We start from the raw sequence: 14,161 nt of genomic DNA, 5'->3' as shown, positions 1-14,161 counted from the left end.
TGCAGAGAGCCTGAGATGAGGGAGGCTGATGAACGGGCCACGGCAGCACAGTGGCCCTGACCTTGATAGGAGGTTGGGGACCCCCTGTCAGTCTGGTGGTTAGACCTGAAGCTCAGTCTCTGATGAATTCGGCAGCCGGACACCAATGTGAAAGGCACCCTCTGCCACGGGCCTGCCCTGGGGGCGCTGACCCGTCACCTCCTGTGTGGCCAGGGCCCCCGGGGATGCTGCTGGTTAGAGTTAGGAAGCACACGCATGCCACACAGGTTTGCAATGCCAACTCCATGTATAACAGCATCACAGCCAGGAGCTGTAGGGGAGGGGCCGGAATGCTACCAGGAGCTGAGTGGTCAGTGGAGTCTGAAGGTTTCAGGGAGTCAGAGGTCACACAAGACAGCGTCCTCACTGGACATGCCGGACAACTGACACCTGGAGTAAGTCGCCTGCTCCGGGTAGTGCAGAAAGGACTAGAGCTGAGCCTCCAGCTCGCTGGCCAGTGCCCACCTTTTTCGTGGACTAACTTGACTCTCCCCGTGTCCGTGGCACTACCTTCTGCCCGGGGAAGGCAGAGCCTGCGAAGGGAGGCCAGCGTGGGCCTGGCAGGGAGGAAACGCAGGGTGCTGAGCTGGGGCGTGGTATGCGTGTGTGTGTGTGTGTGTGTGCGTGTGTGTGTGTGTGTGTGTATGTAGCTTCCTTTGGCTCACATGACTACAGAGGCACAAGTTGGTGAGAGCCACTGTCACCCTCAGGCCACCGGCTCAGTCTTTGTCAAGCCAGGTGTCTGCATGTCTCCAGGTAGAGTGCTGGGCAGCACGTCCCCTGCGCCAGAGCACAGAGCGCTGGCCAGGGAGGGAGCCAGATGAGGCAGCGGCTCTCAGGGCCATGGCCTTCTAGACGTCACCAGTCGGGGGGTAATTTGGTCCCTGGGGCAGGGCTGGGTTCATGAGCACTGAAACCAAGCAAATCATTTCTTTTTTCTCTGAGCACCAGGCAGCCTGCAGTGGAATGTGCTGAGGGCCTCCCCCTCCCCCCCCCACCTATTTGGGGTTTCCTGCCACTTCCTCTGTACTTACTTTCCCTGACTCTGAATTTTCAACTTTTCTTTGCACACATTTCTATTTTATTAACATTACTAGAGGCCCAGTGCACGAAATTTGTGCAGGGGGGGTGGTTCCCTCAGCTCGGCCTGCACCCTCTCGCAATCCTGGACCCCTCAGGGGATGTCCGGCTGCTGGTTTAGGTTGGATTTTGCAGGAATCCCTGTGGATCGGGCCTAAACTGGCAGTTGGACAGCCCTCTCACAATCCAGGACCCCTAGCCTCTGCCTGCCTGCCTGATTGCTCCTAACCACTGGTCTTCCTGCCTGATCGCCCCTAACCGCCTCTGCCTCACCCCTGCCATGGTGGCTTCATCTGGAAGGACATCCGGAATGATGTCCGGAAGGTCATTCGGCTGTCTAATCTAATTAGCATATTATGCTTTTATTATTATAGATTATTGTGAGGGACTTCAAACCCTCGCCATATTAGCTGGGGGGTAATAAGCAAACGAACAACGGTGGGACTGAAGCAAGCTAGAGGCTTCTGTTGGCCCGAAGGGGATTCAGCTGTCAGAATCCCAGCGCTGGAAGCTTCCCAGTGAATGCTGGGATCTCAGTGGGTTCCGACCAGGACTGACCAGGACTGAAAGGGAATGAGGCAGTGGGTCTAGCACAGCCAGATCCTCGGGGTGAGGAAGCAGAGAAAGCGGTGAGGAGAGCACTTCAAGGTGGAGAGCTCAGCTCACGGAGCTGAGGACGAGGCAGGGCCTCAGTGAGCTGCTCCCTCCGTAAAATAGAAAAGAAATTATATTTTATGACTGCTCTGATGGGAAGGGGAATCAAACTCTGCCTGGGTTCATGATTACATACTACATATTCATTTTTTCTCCTTAAAAGAAATGAAAACTGAAGCATTTCCTCAGGCCCTGAAAGAACTTGTCTGTGACGAGTGGCGAGGCTGCCCGCACGGGCCATAGGAGCTGGTCAGTGTTACCCGGAGAGCGCTGCCCCCTGGCCCTCGCCCTCGGTAGGAAAGCACCTGTGCCAGCTGGTGGCGTGGGCCTGGGTCCCACCCTCCTGCCCTGTCACGTGGGGAGGGCAAATGAGCTCCATTCAGTGGCCATGGAGGTCAGCTCTCGTTCAAGTGCTCCGCTTCTCAAACGAGGAAGCCAGGACTCAGAGGAGGAAGCTGCCTACATCCGAGTGGACATTTAGGGTGAGAAAGCTGGGACAGTCCCGGCTTTGGGCAGCTTTGACATGAGAGTTGGTGAGTGAGACCTCCCCAGCAGCGTGGCAGGGTCTCAGGACGTGAAGCCCACCATGTGGGACTCCTGTGACTGTGTGTGGCAGGTGTGAGTTTACGTTTGCCTGTGTACCCTCCACAGAGAGAGGATACAGAAAGAAAAGTGAAAATGGAAGCACAATGAGAGGGTGTTTCAACTACTCAAGTAGTTTGTCCTTGTCAAGACCTTCAGGAGCCCCAGTGTGTGCTGTAAAGCGTCTGGCAATAAACTTGTGTGCTGCACCAGTTCACTCTTTTGTCTCTAGGGCAGGTTTCCTGAGGCCTCTCCTAAGCAAGGTGCTATGAAGAGGCAGCGGTAAAACTCTGTTTCTTAAAAAACAAAAGCAACTTTAGATGGACCCCATCTGGCCCAGATTCGTGACTGTCTTCTGCCTGTTCTTTGTTGGAGTGAAATGGCAGCCGAGGCAGACCTTTCAACTGCTGGTTGTGGGTGGACCTTACGGATCTGTATCAACTCACGGCCACCACCAGCAATAGCTGATGCTGGTCACAAGCTCAAAGGAAGAAAAACTGAAAACTACCAACAAACAAAAGTAGCGAATAGCCCTTTGTAAGTAAGTCTGGGGGCTGTGGGGGAGCGGGGGGTGCATTCATCACAACTGAACCCTAAGTGCTTGAATGACACTGTCCCGAACTTGGAACATGTTACAGTGGACATTGCTGAACGGAGTCCCCTCCCTCCTGTCGGACTTCACATCTCAGAACATTACACTTCCGGGAACCCTGCTTCTGGGACCTTCTGCTTTCACAAGAAACAAGGTATTTAGTTTAATGACTAACCAGGATCATGAACTGCTATGTTTCTTTTTTCTTTTTTTTAATAATGAAAATCCATAAGAGTTTCAAAGGCACTTAGACACCCCTGGCTTGGCAGACACTACGGACCGTCATGTTTGGGTGGGTTCACACATGGGCTAGCCAGCACCTTCGTGCTGGTTGGCTCCTGTTGGCAGCAGAACACAGTAATTTATTAAGTTTCCATACTTAATAAGTGTGCACAAATATCATGCAAACATGTGACCGTCTCAGAAAGTGTATTAGAGTCATAGACTTTTGTACAAAACATCTTGTAAACGAAAGAGGAGAGGTTGGTATTTTCTGTACAAAATATGCAGGTTTTTACTTTCTTTTTTTTAATAATCTGTAAGATGCATCATACTTCGGGCACTTTCCAAAAGTAAAAACTGTATAAAAATAAATATTCTATGTACAGACACACACACAGGCCAATCCCGGGTTAGAGGCATCACTGCAAAACAAAAACAAACACAGAACAACGTAGAGTTAGTGCCAGTGGGGCTCTGGGTGCTTATCTCCCGTGTGTGAAAGGAGGAGGACCTTGTCCTGGGTGGGATGGGCGTTCTGGATGGGCAATGGGGGTTGAAGACCCTGGTTCTGACCCTCTGCACCCTGAGGGTGGGAACCCGCTTTCACCTTCCAGTCCCTCCCCTTCCTGGCCACTAGAGGGCACTTTCTGTCCGTGCTGCCTCTGGAGGCTGGGCAGTTGATTCCTGACCATCCCGGGCTGGAGTTATGATATGAACCAACGGACAGGAGGCTCTCTAGCTGCTCTTCCAAGACAACGGTAGCTCTAGATAGAGGCTGTTCGCCGCCTGCAAAGCACAACCATCTCTATTCCCGAACCATCAGCAGCAACTTTGAAGGAGAAATTCTTACTCTTAGGGGGCAAGGGGTCTCACTCAATACATCTCTTACCTGCTTCTGTGTAGCTGTGACTAGGTCTAGGGCAGTGATAGCGAACCTATGACATGCGTGTCAGAGGTGACACGCGAACTCATTTTTTGGTTGATTTTTCTTTGTTAAATGGCATTTAAATATATAAAATAAATATCAAAAATATAAATCTTTGTTTTACTGTGGCTGCAAATATCAAAAAATTTCTATATGTGACACGGCACCAGAGTTAACTTAGGGTTTTTCAAAATGCTGACACGCCGAACTCAAAAGGTTCGCCATCACTGGTCTAGGGGGACTCGCCGGATGAGGAGGCACAGCCGGCGTGACAGATTCTTGGGGAGGCATCAGCCTGGGGTGCTGAGCTTTCCTCTCCCTGGTGAGGGTGCTTTAGGTACCTGGGCAAGTAGGTGCTTCACCAAGGGCCTGGGGTCTTGGTTTCACCACTTTTACCCATGCCATGAATGAATGAGATCTGGGCATTCAGCATAGAGGAGCATATTTAGCTCATTGTCGGTGTGATCCTGCTGCCATGGGAACAGGACCGGTTTAGCTAAGCACAAACTCTGGGCCATGCTGGGGGTTACAAGGAAAAGTCTTTGATGTGGGGGAAAGGTGGAGGCAGGCTGTAGGAGGACAGCATGGCAGTGTTACCTTTGCCAGGGACCAGGCTAGGTTTCTGGATTAGTATACTGATGGCCCAGGTCTGGCTGGGGAGCTCTGTGTGTCGGGGGCCGTGGCTGAGTGGGACGGTTGCGTGCCAGGGCACAGCCCTTTGAGATCAGATGGCTTTGATGATGGCAAAACCCAAGGCAAGTGTGAATAAATGACAGCTCCATGTTAGAAATTCTGGGCCGCAGGTCTCGCCTGGAAGCATGAAGCTCTGACACGTACATTCAAGGGAAGGGTGAGCTAGCCAGGCTCTACGTGGAGGGATAGAAGCCATGTGGATTTATAGTTTAAGAAACTTAGATTTCTTACATCTGGATAAATGTCATCGTATGGCTTAAATGACCTCAGATGAACACTCTGAGAACAGCTAATGACGACTAATTTTAAAACAAGGTCTAGAGCTCCTTGGAGAAAAGGTACTGTATACATTAACCATACAAAGCACACAGATGTCATCTGTGTGGCTGCATGGAAATTCCATACACTGGGCTTGCTGGTGCCTTAAAAAGCACGTTTAAATGTTCTCGCAGTGTGTGCAGTGCGTGGGATGTCCAATGGGCACCCTGCCTTTGGGATCGTCCCCTTTCCGACCCACACCTTACTGCCTCATCTGCAGAAAGGCCCGGATGGAAATGGTGCCTGCGTATCGCACGGGGGAGCACAGTGGCCCGAGGACACCTGTGCCCCAGGCACAGCGGGCCGCTGGGAAGACTCACCTTGTTCCAGCAGCCCTGGACTGGTAAGCCGTCTTCGCCCTGCGGTGCGGAAGGAAGCACACAGCTCAGACCCTCCGGACGGCCCATCGAGCAGGCAGCACAGGGGCAACAGCACCACACACTGTGGCGGCTGGTCAGGACCCGGCCCCTGCCTGCTCTTGTCTATTTCTTTTCTATTCCTACTTCCTCCTGGTCAGGGCCTTGGGAGGAGGCAGGAAGCAAGTCCATCCGTCTCCCCATTGGCTCAGGTCACATGAAGTTACAGTTCGATCCCAAGAGGGGCTGTCCCAGCCTGAGGGTCGGTGAGCAGAGGCGACCCGAGAGCCATGGGAAGAACCGCCTGCTCTCTGCTCTGGCTGCACCGAGAGCTGCGTGCTCAGGGGCGGGTCCCTCAGCACCGGGCAGCCTGCTTCCTCCTCCGTAAGGATGGGGAAGGCAGGGCTGCAGGAAGTGCTTGCCAAGGTGCCGCCAGCCCTCCCATTCTCTTATTCTTTCCTCTTTCTCAGCAGTGGCCGGAGGAGAGGGAGGTAGTTCCCATCTGATAAGCAATAAGGAGGAGGGCACAGAGGGACATGGCTCTGAGGGGCCTCCCGTGCACTGACAAGGGCTTGCAGGGAATTTGGGAAGAAGATGCTGTGGCCGGATGGGGGTGAACTGTGCACTGCTGCTCCCTTTGCTGGAGGCACCCCCGGAGCACCGGCAGCCTCGGGGTGTCCCATCTTCTGGGGCCCTGCGCCCTGCCTCTCTGGCCACCCTGGGGGAATCTAGGGCCCTCTGGGAGACAAGGTGGGAGTGGGAGGCTGACCCAGGCTAAGATCCTGTACTAGAATGGAAACCCAGATTCTAGAATTCCAGGCTCCAGGGCAGAGGAAGAGATGGACACAGGAATGTCAGGGGACCAGAGCCAGTGGTCAGCCCCAGGGAGATGGTGTGAGAGCCCTCTGGGCTCCAGACCAATTTCATCCACCCATGACGGTGCCTACACCTCTCACCTGGTGTTCAGCAGCTGGCCAGCCGGCCTGGAGGCCTAAAGTCTAGTTATCTTGTACTAAAACCCACGATCAGTAGCGCCCCCCGCCCCCACACCCATAATCACACCGTGCAGGAGACAGCAACCAGAAGGAAAGGGGAGTTAGGTGCACTTCCACAGCAAAATTAATGCACATGACACCTCAACATGGGCTGTTATTGGAGAATATGCTAGTTTGCATTAAGGGTCAAATAAACGTGACCTTCATTTGTCCCCTCGGGGTGTGGGAGAGTCTACAGGGGGAGGTGGTGCATTCCAGGGTTCATGATGACCTCATGCCCCTTCCCCATCCCGCCGCAGAGCGCCGCTGCACACGGACTCTGGAAGGGAGAGGAGCCTCCGCTGGCCACAGTGGCATCCCATCGGCACATGGATGGTGGGGGTGGGGGACAGAGGGGCAGGTGAAGAGAAGGGCCAAGTGTGAGAGGAGCAGGGAGGCCAGGCTGCGGCTGTGGGAGGATTGGCAGAGGACCTGGCTGATCTGAGGGACGGAAATCCCACAGCCAAGAAAGGTGCCCGTGCGCCCCGCATGCAGGTTCAACAGGCCGGGCCAGTGGGACGTGGGGGCCAAGCAAGGGTTGGAGAAGAGGGGACAGGCGGCATGCTGCTGTGTGTGCTCATACTGTTCATCCTTGTTGGTGGTCTTAAAAGCTCCTTGAAGGGGCTCTATGGTCATCTCTTAGCTCACACATCGTATTTTAAAAAATAATTTTCTTCTTCTGTTCCAAGATAATTCCTGTGTGACCCCTGGTGGGGTGTGGGGCTCCAACCTCCGGGGGAAGCTGAGGAGAACCGGAAGCTTTGATCTGTCTGCTTCCTCTGCAGGAAGCGGGAAGGATGCTCTAGCAGGTCCCGCCTAGGGAGGGACTGGGCCCGCTGGGAGCAGAACTGTTGCCCTAGTCTGGGACATGTCTTCCCCCTACCCCCTGCCTCCTCTTCTCTTCCTTAACTACATTCTCAACCTTTTCTCGCTCTTCCAGACGTTTCACTGATGAACCAGCTCAGATGAAAGAAAAGGGAACCCAGGGAGGGTCTTTTGGGACTTAAGCCAAAAGGACGAGCCCTTTAGGGCCTAAAATCCTGACCCTGGACTCCCCCCGCTCCTTGGCAGTCATCAGGGCAGCCGGATCGAATGGCCAGGCGCCTCCTTCTCAGTGTATCCCGTGTTTATAGGTGTGCCCACCTGCCCCGCCAAAGTGTGAGATGCTGGAGCAGGGGGGCTGTGGGCGGACTCGGGCATCTGCCTCAAATGTTGTGCCAGGTGCTCAGCCAGTAATTGCAGGTGCAAAGGAAGAGAAGGCCCTGTTCCTACGAACCTGCCCAGAGAACCACTCTCCTAGTTTTCTCTCTGATAGCAGATTTGTCTAGAAGCAGTTGTGGAAGGAGGATCAGGCACAGCCCACGCTGGCTCAGTGGGCAGGGATGGCCCACACTAAGGGGATGGGCTTGTGAGGCAGCTACAGGACGAGGTCAAGAATACACCCTGGCAAGCTTTGCATGCAAGAGTGGGTGCGGTGGGAGCCCCGAGGGCCAGCCAAGGCAGAGGAGAGGAGAGGCTGGGAGTGGAGACTGGATGGATGGAGCAGGAGGAGGTGGAGGGTGGTTGGAGGCATGCAGGCATGAACCACACACTTGGGGAAGCCCAAAGTGGCCATGCAGGCAAGGAAGGGTGATGCCATACCAATGGGCACGGGGCATCCAGTCCGTCCAGCCCTGGTAACCCCGGCTCCCCTTTCTCTCCTTTAAAACCTCGGTGTCCCTGTTCACAAAACCAACCACGATGGTTATTCAGGTCAAGGCTGGCCAGCTCCGACGGTGGCGTCGAGAGGCCCGTCCTACCCTGCCCAGGATGCAGGACCTCCATGGTTGATTTGCGTCTCCTAAATCCAACCTTTTCTCTTCCTTGGGTCTCCAGGAGACTTTAGCTTTGGAGCATGGACAGCAGCCCCCAATCTCTTGACAGACTCACTTGGAGTGGACACAGATGAATTTCAATGTCCATGCATCAGAGTTTTTGGAACCTTCAAGTGGGCTGCAAAGGCACTTGAGAGGCTGGCTGATGTGCCAGCAGGCATTCCTTACCGGTTCTTTTGGGAGGGCTTCCTGGGGGTGCTTGCTTACTGATGTTGGTCTGCAGGTTTTGGCTGGGTGGCTGGTGGGCGTTGGGAGTCTGTGTATTAAAAGCCACCTGTCTAGCCTTGCTTTGCCCAGTGGGGGCACAGGGTGCCCTCAGGAGACGCTAACCTGGGGGTCCTGCATCCTGATCGGGCGAGGATTCCACCAGCGTGAACTGCTGGCTACACAGGTGGCCACGAAACGAAGAAGGCAAACGCATGGCTCACAAATGCTATGCTGGCTCCCCTCCCGTCCTGGAGCTAAGAGCTGAGGCCTTTTCCCAAACCCCTTTCCTCGGGTCTCTCCACATCCACACATCAATTGTGCGGCTTCAAAGGGGAGGGATTTAGCCGGAATGACTTGCAGCTGTGGCTTTACGGCCACACCAACGGCAGGCAAGCATTCCGGGGGCCAAAGGCACAGATCGATTTGGTAGCGCCAGTGTAGTCATTCGGCTCTCGTCCTAGTTTATTTGCCTTCTTTGTTTCCAGCTTGCAAACCTCAAGGGAAAAACCAGAACAAGGCAAGTGATAAACGCAAACATACCAACGGGCAGGGGGCATCTAATCCAGGCGCTCCTTGGTCTCCCTTATCCCCTTTAGGCCCTCTAGAGCCTTTCTTCCCCCTCTCCCCCTGCAAATAATAGTTTAGTCCAAGAGAAAAAACAACATCAAAACTTTAGGATCATTCATGTGTTATGGTTAGAGATAGACATAGAACAAATTAGAGGGGAAAACAGCTTCTCTCAATTAGGATGGTCTCCCCAATAGGATTTGTGGTCAGTACTCACTGCCACCCCTCTAAGGACCTGAGGGTTTGGCTAAGGCCGGTCGGGAGGGGCAGGGAAGATGAGTGAGACCTGGGAGCAGGGAGCAGGAGGGCTCGGAGGTGGAGGTGGGGGGGGGCAGTGGAATGCAAATGGAAGATACTGGTGGGCAGCTTTGCTAATATTGAGCCCAGAGTGTAAACAGGGGGACTCCCTTCCTTCTATTTGAGGGTCCATTTTGAAAGATTTTGGCTTGACAACGTTTGTCCCAATTGGTTTTCATCCCTTTTATATCTATTAGGAGGCAAGGTAACTTTTATTTAGAGCCATGAGTGTGCATGTGTGTGTGTGTGTGTGCATGTGTGAACACAACATGTATGAATGTGTACATGTACATGGTTGTGTGCATGTGTGCATGTATGAGTCTGTGCTAGTATGTACATGCGTGTCCAGGGCTCATGGGTGGCCCCTGGTTCTCAGCGGGGTCCTTCCATTCTGTGTCTCTTGTCCATCCTGGTCTGAAGCCATAGGCAGCTATTTGTACACAGACAAGCTGGTTCAAGGAATTCCATTGTTTCTGAAGAGCTTCAGTGAGCATTGTCTTTCTCAGTTGAACCCCATTTTGCATGTGCCAGAGTCACTCTCGGTTTAAAGAAGGGCTGTGGGGGATTCTTTGTAATGAATTAGAGTTTGGGTTTTCGCAGGTTGGAGGGCCAGGTGTGCCCCGGCAGCCTTCCTGGGAACTCCCATCCCTTGCGATTGTCTAATGCGTCCACAGTGTTGCTCCAGGGCCACAGACCTCGAAGGAGGGCAGCACACTGGTCAGAGCAAAAGCTTGCCGCCAGAGAGGCTCTGCCTGTGACCGGTAGCGTGACTTTGGGAAGTTACTTAACCTCTCTGAGCCTCAATTTCTTCACCTGTAAAGTGCGGGTAATAACACCTGCCTCAGAACTCTACCTGAGGCCTTTGTGTGTGTGAAGTGCTTAATACTGGCACGTGGTAAATGCTCAGTAAACGATAGTTGCTTCGTATGATGACAACCAAAATTACTGCTTCTTGTTGCTGGTATAAGGTATGGCCTCGTGTGTCTACTGTGCTCCTGGAGTGGAAGGGGAAGGGTTTGTTAGAGGGAGCTAGAGGATGAGAATGTTTTTGATGTTTTCCAGGATCTTTGGAAATTCCTTAAATCTCTTGATTCCCGAGGTTCCCTGTAATTGCCAATGCGTTGTTCTGAGTGAGTTTTCTAAAGTGCAAATGTTTACTTAGAAAATGACAGAGTTTAAGAGGGCACGTGTGATGCATACCAGGCAGAACCGCATTGGTTCTGAGACACTCCCACCAACGAGAACGTCATGGTGTGAGTAGCCGCCATGCCGTGGACAAGCAAAACCACTCGCTGTGGGTGGGAAGCCCACGTGAGCTTTCTCAGGGAGGAGAATCCCTCGCCCCTTGGGTCGGGCCAGTGGAAAAGTGAGCACAGTTTCCCAAAGACTCGGGCTCCAGGTCCCCGGTGATCGGCCTGTGGGTAACGGAGGGTGTGCGGGTCCTGCCTTTCAGGATGGGCGACTGACTTGCATTATGGAGCATCATGTTCTGAGGGCACAAGAAATGGCTTTATCTCGGGTGCCCTTTGGAGACACTAGAGTAGTAGCTTTGCCTAAGTCCTCCTGCTCCCAACGAGGCTCCAGCAGAGAGAGGATTCCAGCTGGAACAGGGAAGGCAGATAAAGCCAGCTGCAGAGGTTCCCTTACACAAAATTAATGCATATGTAAAAACTGCTTTTCGAGGAAAGAAATGGAAGCTGGGGGAGTGAAAGGGATAGGATGAGGGAAATGGGGTTGCTATAATGTAGTTCGCAATATAGGGGGGGTAAATATTGAGGAAGTAAAGGAAGGAAGAGGCAGGCTCAGGCCAAAAGAGATAGCAAGGAGGCAAGGGGGCTTGGGGAAGCAAGACACTCACACACACATGTGCATGCACCGCCCCCGCCAGATGGCACATCTCAGAGAGTGACAGTAGCCGCACTACATGCGCGCAGACCTTTCAGTTGGCTGTGGCTTGCAGGCAGCTCCACCTTCACACCCAGTTATCCTGGTGCCCAGATTGCCAAGTTCACACCCCCTTTTATCCTCGATGGGCTTTTTCATCCTCAAAGTGGCTCCTAGGCCAAATTCACAGGCTGTGAAGGGACACGAAGGGTGTCCTTAGTGACAAGGACAGAACGTTCTTTGCACTGGCAGGTGTGTCCCCTCAGAAAACTGCCTGTGAGGGGCTCTGAGCCTTGCCCACCACCTCGAGGACCTTCCTCCCTCCACGAATGGGAAGACGCTCAGGACCGTCTTCTGGCGGGACGTGAAGGAACAGTGCTTTAAGATTGCATCTCAGGCCGCCGTCCGATAGAACAGCGGGCTTCCGGTGCACCCACTGGGATCCCTCTGATGGGGTCCCCTGCATGGGTGGTTGAGTTTGGGAGCAGCCCTAAAGGCAGCCACCCGCCACACCTGGTGGGGCAAGGGACTTAGAGCATCTCCAGCAACAATGAGACTTCTAACCGGATTGTCATCTAAGCCCTTCCGGCCTCTGACCTTGACCAAAGTGTTAATTCTGAGCTCCCAGGCATCAGAATAAAAGCTGTCCCTAGAACGTTCTTTGCACTGGCAGGTGTGTCCCCTCAGAAAACTGCCTGTGAGGGGCTCTGAGCCTTGCCCACCACCTCGATTCTATTTGGGCCTTTCTTTGTTTTGGAGGCTTTGTTTCCAAGCCCTCACACCTCCCCTCCAAGACCTCAGAGGCTGGTGGCGTAAGGAGGTCTGAATGAGGAAGTGAGGTGTAGGGGGACCCTTCCAGGACATTCCGGCATCAGGACAGTCAGATCTTTTGGAGGGAGAGAATCAGTTAGCTCCTCGATCGCTAACTGAACAAGCCAATGGGTTCTTTGCCACACTCAAAAGAAGGCTCATGCAATTTGACCCTCCCTGCACTTAACTAAGTGACATTTGCTAATTTATATATGGGATGGGGAGAGCGTGCAAAACCTTAGGAAGGGGCCTCCCACTGATTCTCGGGGCCTTATTGCCTCATTTGGTGGCGTGGGTCCTTAAACATCAGCGCCTCCAGCCTCCACCTCCCCTCCATCTGTGACAAGGGCGTCTGCCTGCCCTGCCCCCACCTCTAGAACCACACAGTCGCCACGTGGGCTGGTGTTGCAGCCCTCAAATAGCTCAGCGCCTCAAGCCAACTGAAAGCGTCTTAAGAAATTGGTTTAAGAGATTTTAATTGACTATAATAACGAAAACCAGAACAGGTTAGAAATAAATTAGAAAGGAGGTTAGTATGCCAATGAGAAGGTGGAATGATCAATTTTTTTAGTGGCCTCAATTCTTGGATGCCACAGCAATGAAGGTGGGCTTCCCAGCCGGCTTTAACAGGCCGGCACATGTCTGGGAGTAGGTCTGTCTCTTCCAGTGGTTTCTAGACTTGGTCTTCCCATGGACAGTCTGTACGGCAGCTCTTCCTGCTCCCTCGTGTTTATAAAACATATGGGACAAATCGAGTTGCTTTTGGCCAGCTGCCAGAAAGGAGAATTTAGGGATATAGATGTGCTCCAAAAATGCACCCTAAGTTGAAGAGACTGGAATCAGTGCTAGGTTTAAGCATATGGATTCTGGCACTTTCTGTTCATGATCATGATCACCAGTATTCAACGCTCAGCTGGAGCCCACCTGCTCTGCCTTCGGCTCTGTGGGGACTCAGTGCATTTTATCATCATCTGGGCCTGTTTTTCCATGTGTTCTTCCCACTCCTCTTCTACCTCTAAGATCCTTGGATCTTTTGACCTACACAGGGGTGGGGAACCTTTTTTTCTGCCAAGGGCCATTTGGATATTTACACCATCATTTGTGGGCCATACAAAATTATCAACTTAAAAATTAGCCTGCTATATTTGGTCAAGCATTTAATTAACTCACCCCTAATGCCTTGGCAGGGCCAGACCAAATGATTTTGTGGGCCTTATATAGCCTGCGGGCCGGACGTTCCCCACCCCTGCACTAGAAGATGCCCTTGGCCGTTAGGGGGCGTGGGTCACACTGAGACTCACTGTGATGGGCAGCAGGTGAGATATTCTAGGAAGGACCTCACAGGTCATCTCTTGGTCAGACGGAATTAAATGGTCCTGCTGGGACCAAGTGTGTCATGTGTCATATACATGGCATGTGTCATATGTCATGACATGTCTACGGGTGCTGTGGGCATTTGGTAACTGTGTCCTGGTGAAGATGGCAGAAAGCAAAGGGAGAGCTGGGGGCCTCTGAAGGAGCGGGTCATTTCCGGGTCCTGCTGGCGCTTTCCAAGAGAAATAATGGCTGTGCAAGGGTTGGCTGCTCACAGTAGCTTTCTGCTTGTTCTCAGAACAGGAATTTATTTTCTCTCTCATCAGTGGCCTGGGATGCCTGGCAAAACTGTTTCAGAGGCTAGGACTAGGCAACGCTGGATTTAAAAACATCATTTAGGGGCCCATTATCAGGGCACTGTAGAGAGAGCTGGGCACGTGACCCCATCACTGAATGGCAATGCTAATCTGATGGCCACCGTGGGATTCTGTCTTCCCTTGTCAGGCGGAAAAATACAAGCTTCAATTTCAGGCTCAGGCCCCAGGCTCCCTGGGTGCCACAGATTAAGCCCCTCACAAGCAAGCCTTTCAATTTACAACGATTTATCAGGAAAAACTGTATTTGCCATGTTGGGTCAGGAATCCCCAATTGGTCATTCCACCACATCGTGAAGACATTAGTAACCAGAGCCCAAGGGTGAGGGGTCAGACTCA

General features: G+C 52.9%; 1 protein-coding gene across 1 annotated transcript in view; it reads right to left on the bottom strand.

Moving 5' to 3' along the window:
• Positions 1-3,194: 3,194 nt before the first annotated feature.
• Positions 3,195-14,161, bottom strand: part of COL13A1 (collagen type XIII alpha 1) — a 216,737-nt gene continuing 205,770 nt past the window's right edge. Inside the window, 3 exon segments of the mRNA XM_015562129.1 lie at positions 3,195-3,591; positions 5,426-5,464; positions 9,117-9,203. Of these exon segments, the coding sequence (XP_015417615.1) occupies positions 3,589-3,591; positions 5,426-5,464; positions 9,117-9,203 (129 nt within the window). The 3' untranslated portion in view covers positions 3,195-3,588.

This window comes from Myotis davidii, unplaced genomic scaffold (assembly GCF_000327345.1).
Source record: "Myotis davidii unplaced genomic scaffold, ASM32734v1 scaffold134, whole genome shotgun sequence".
In the NCBI taxonomy this organism is placed as follows: Eukaryota; Metazoa; Chordata; class Mammalia; order Chiroptera; family Vespertilionidae; genus Myotis; species Myotis davidii.
This window is presented reverse-complemented; position numbering and strand designations above follow the sequence as displayed.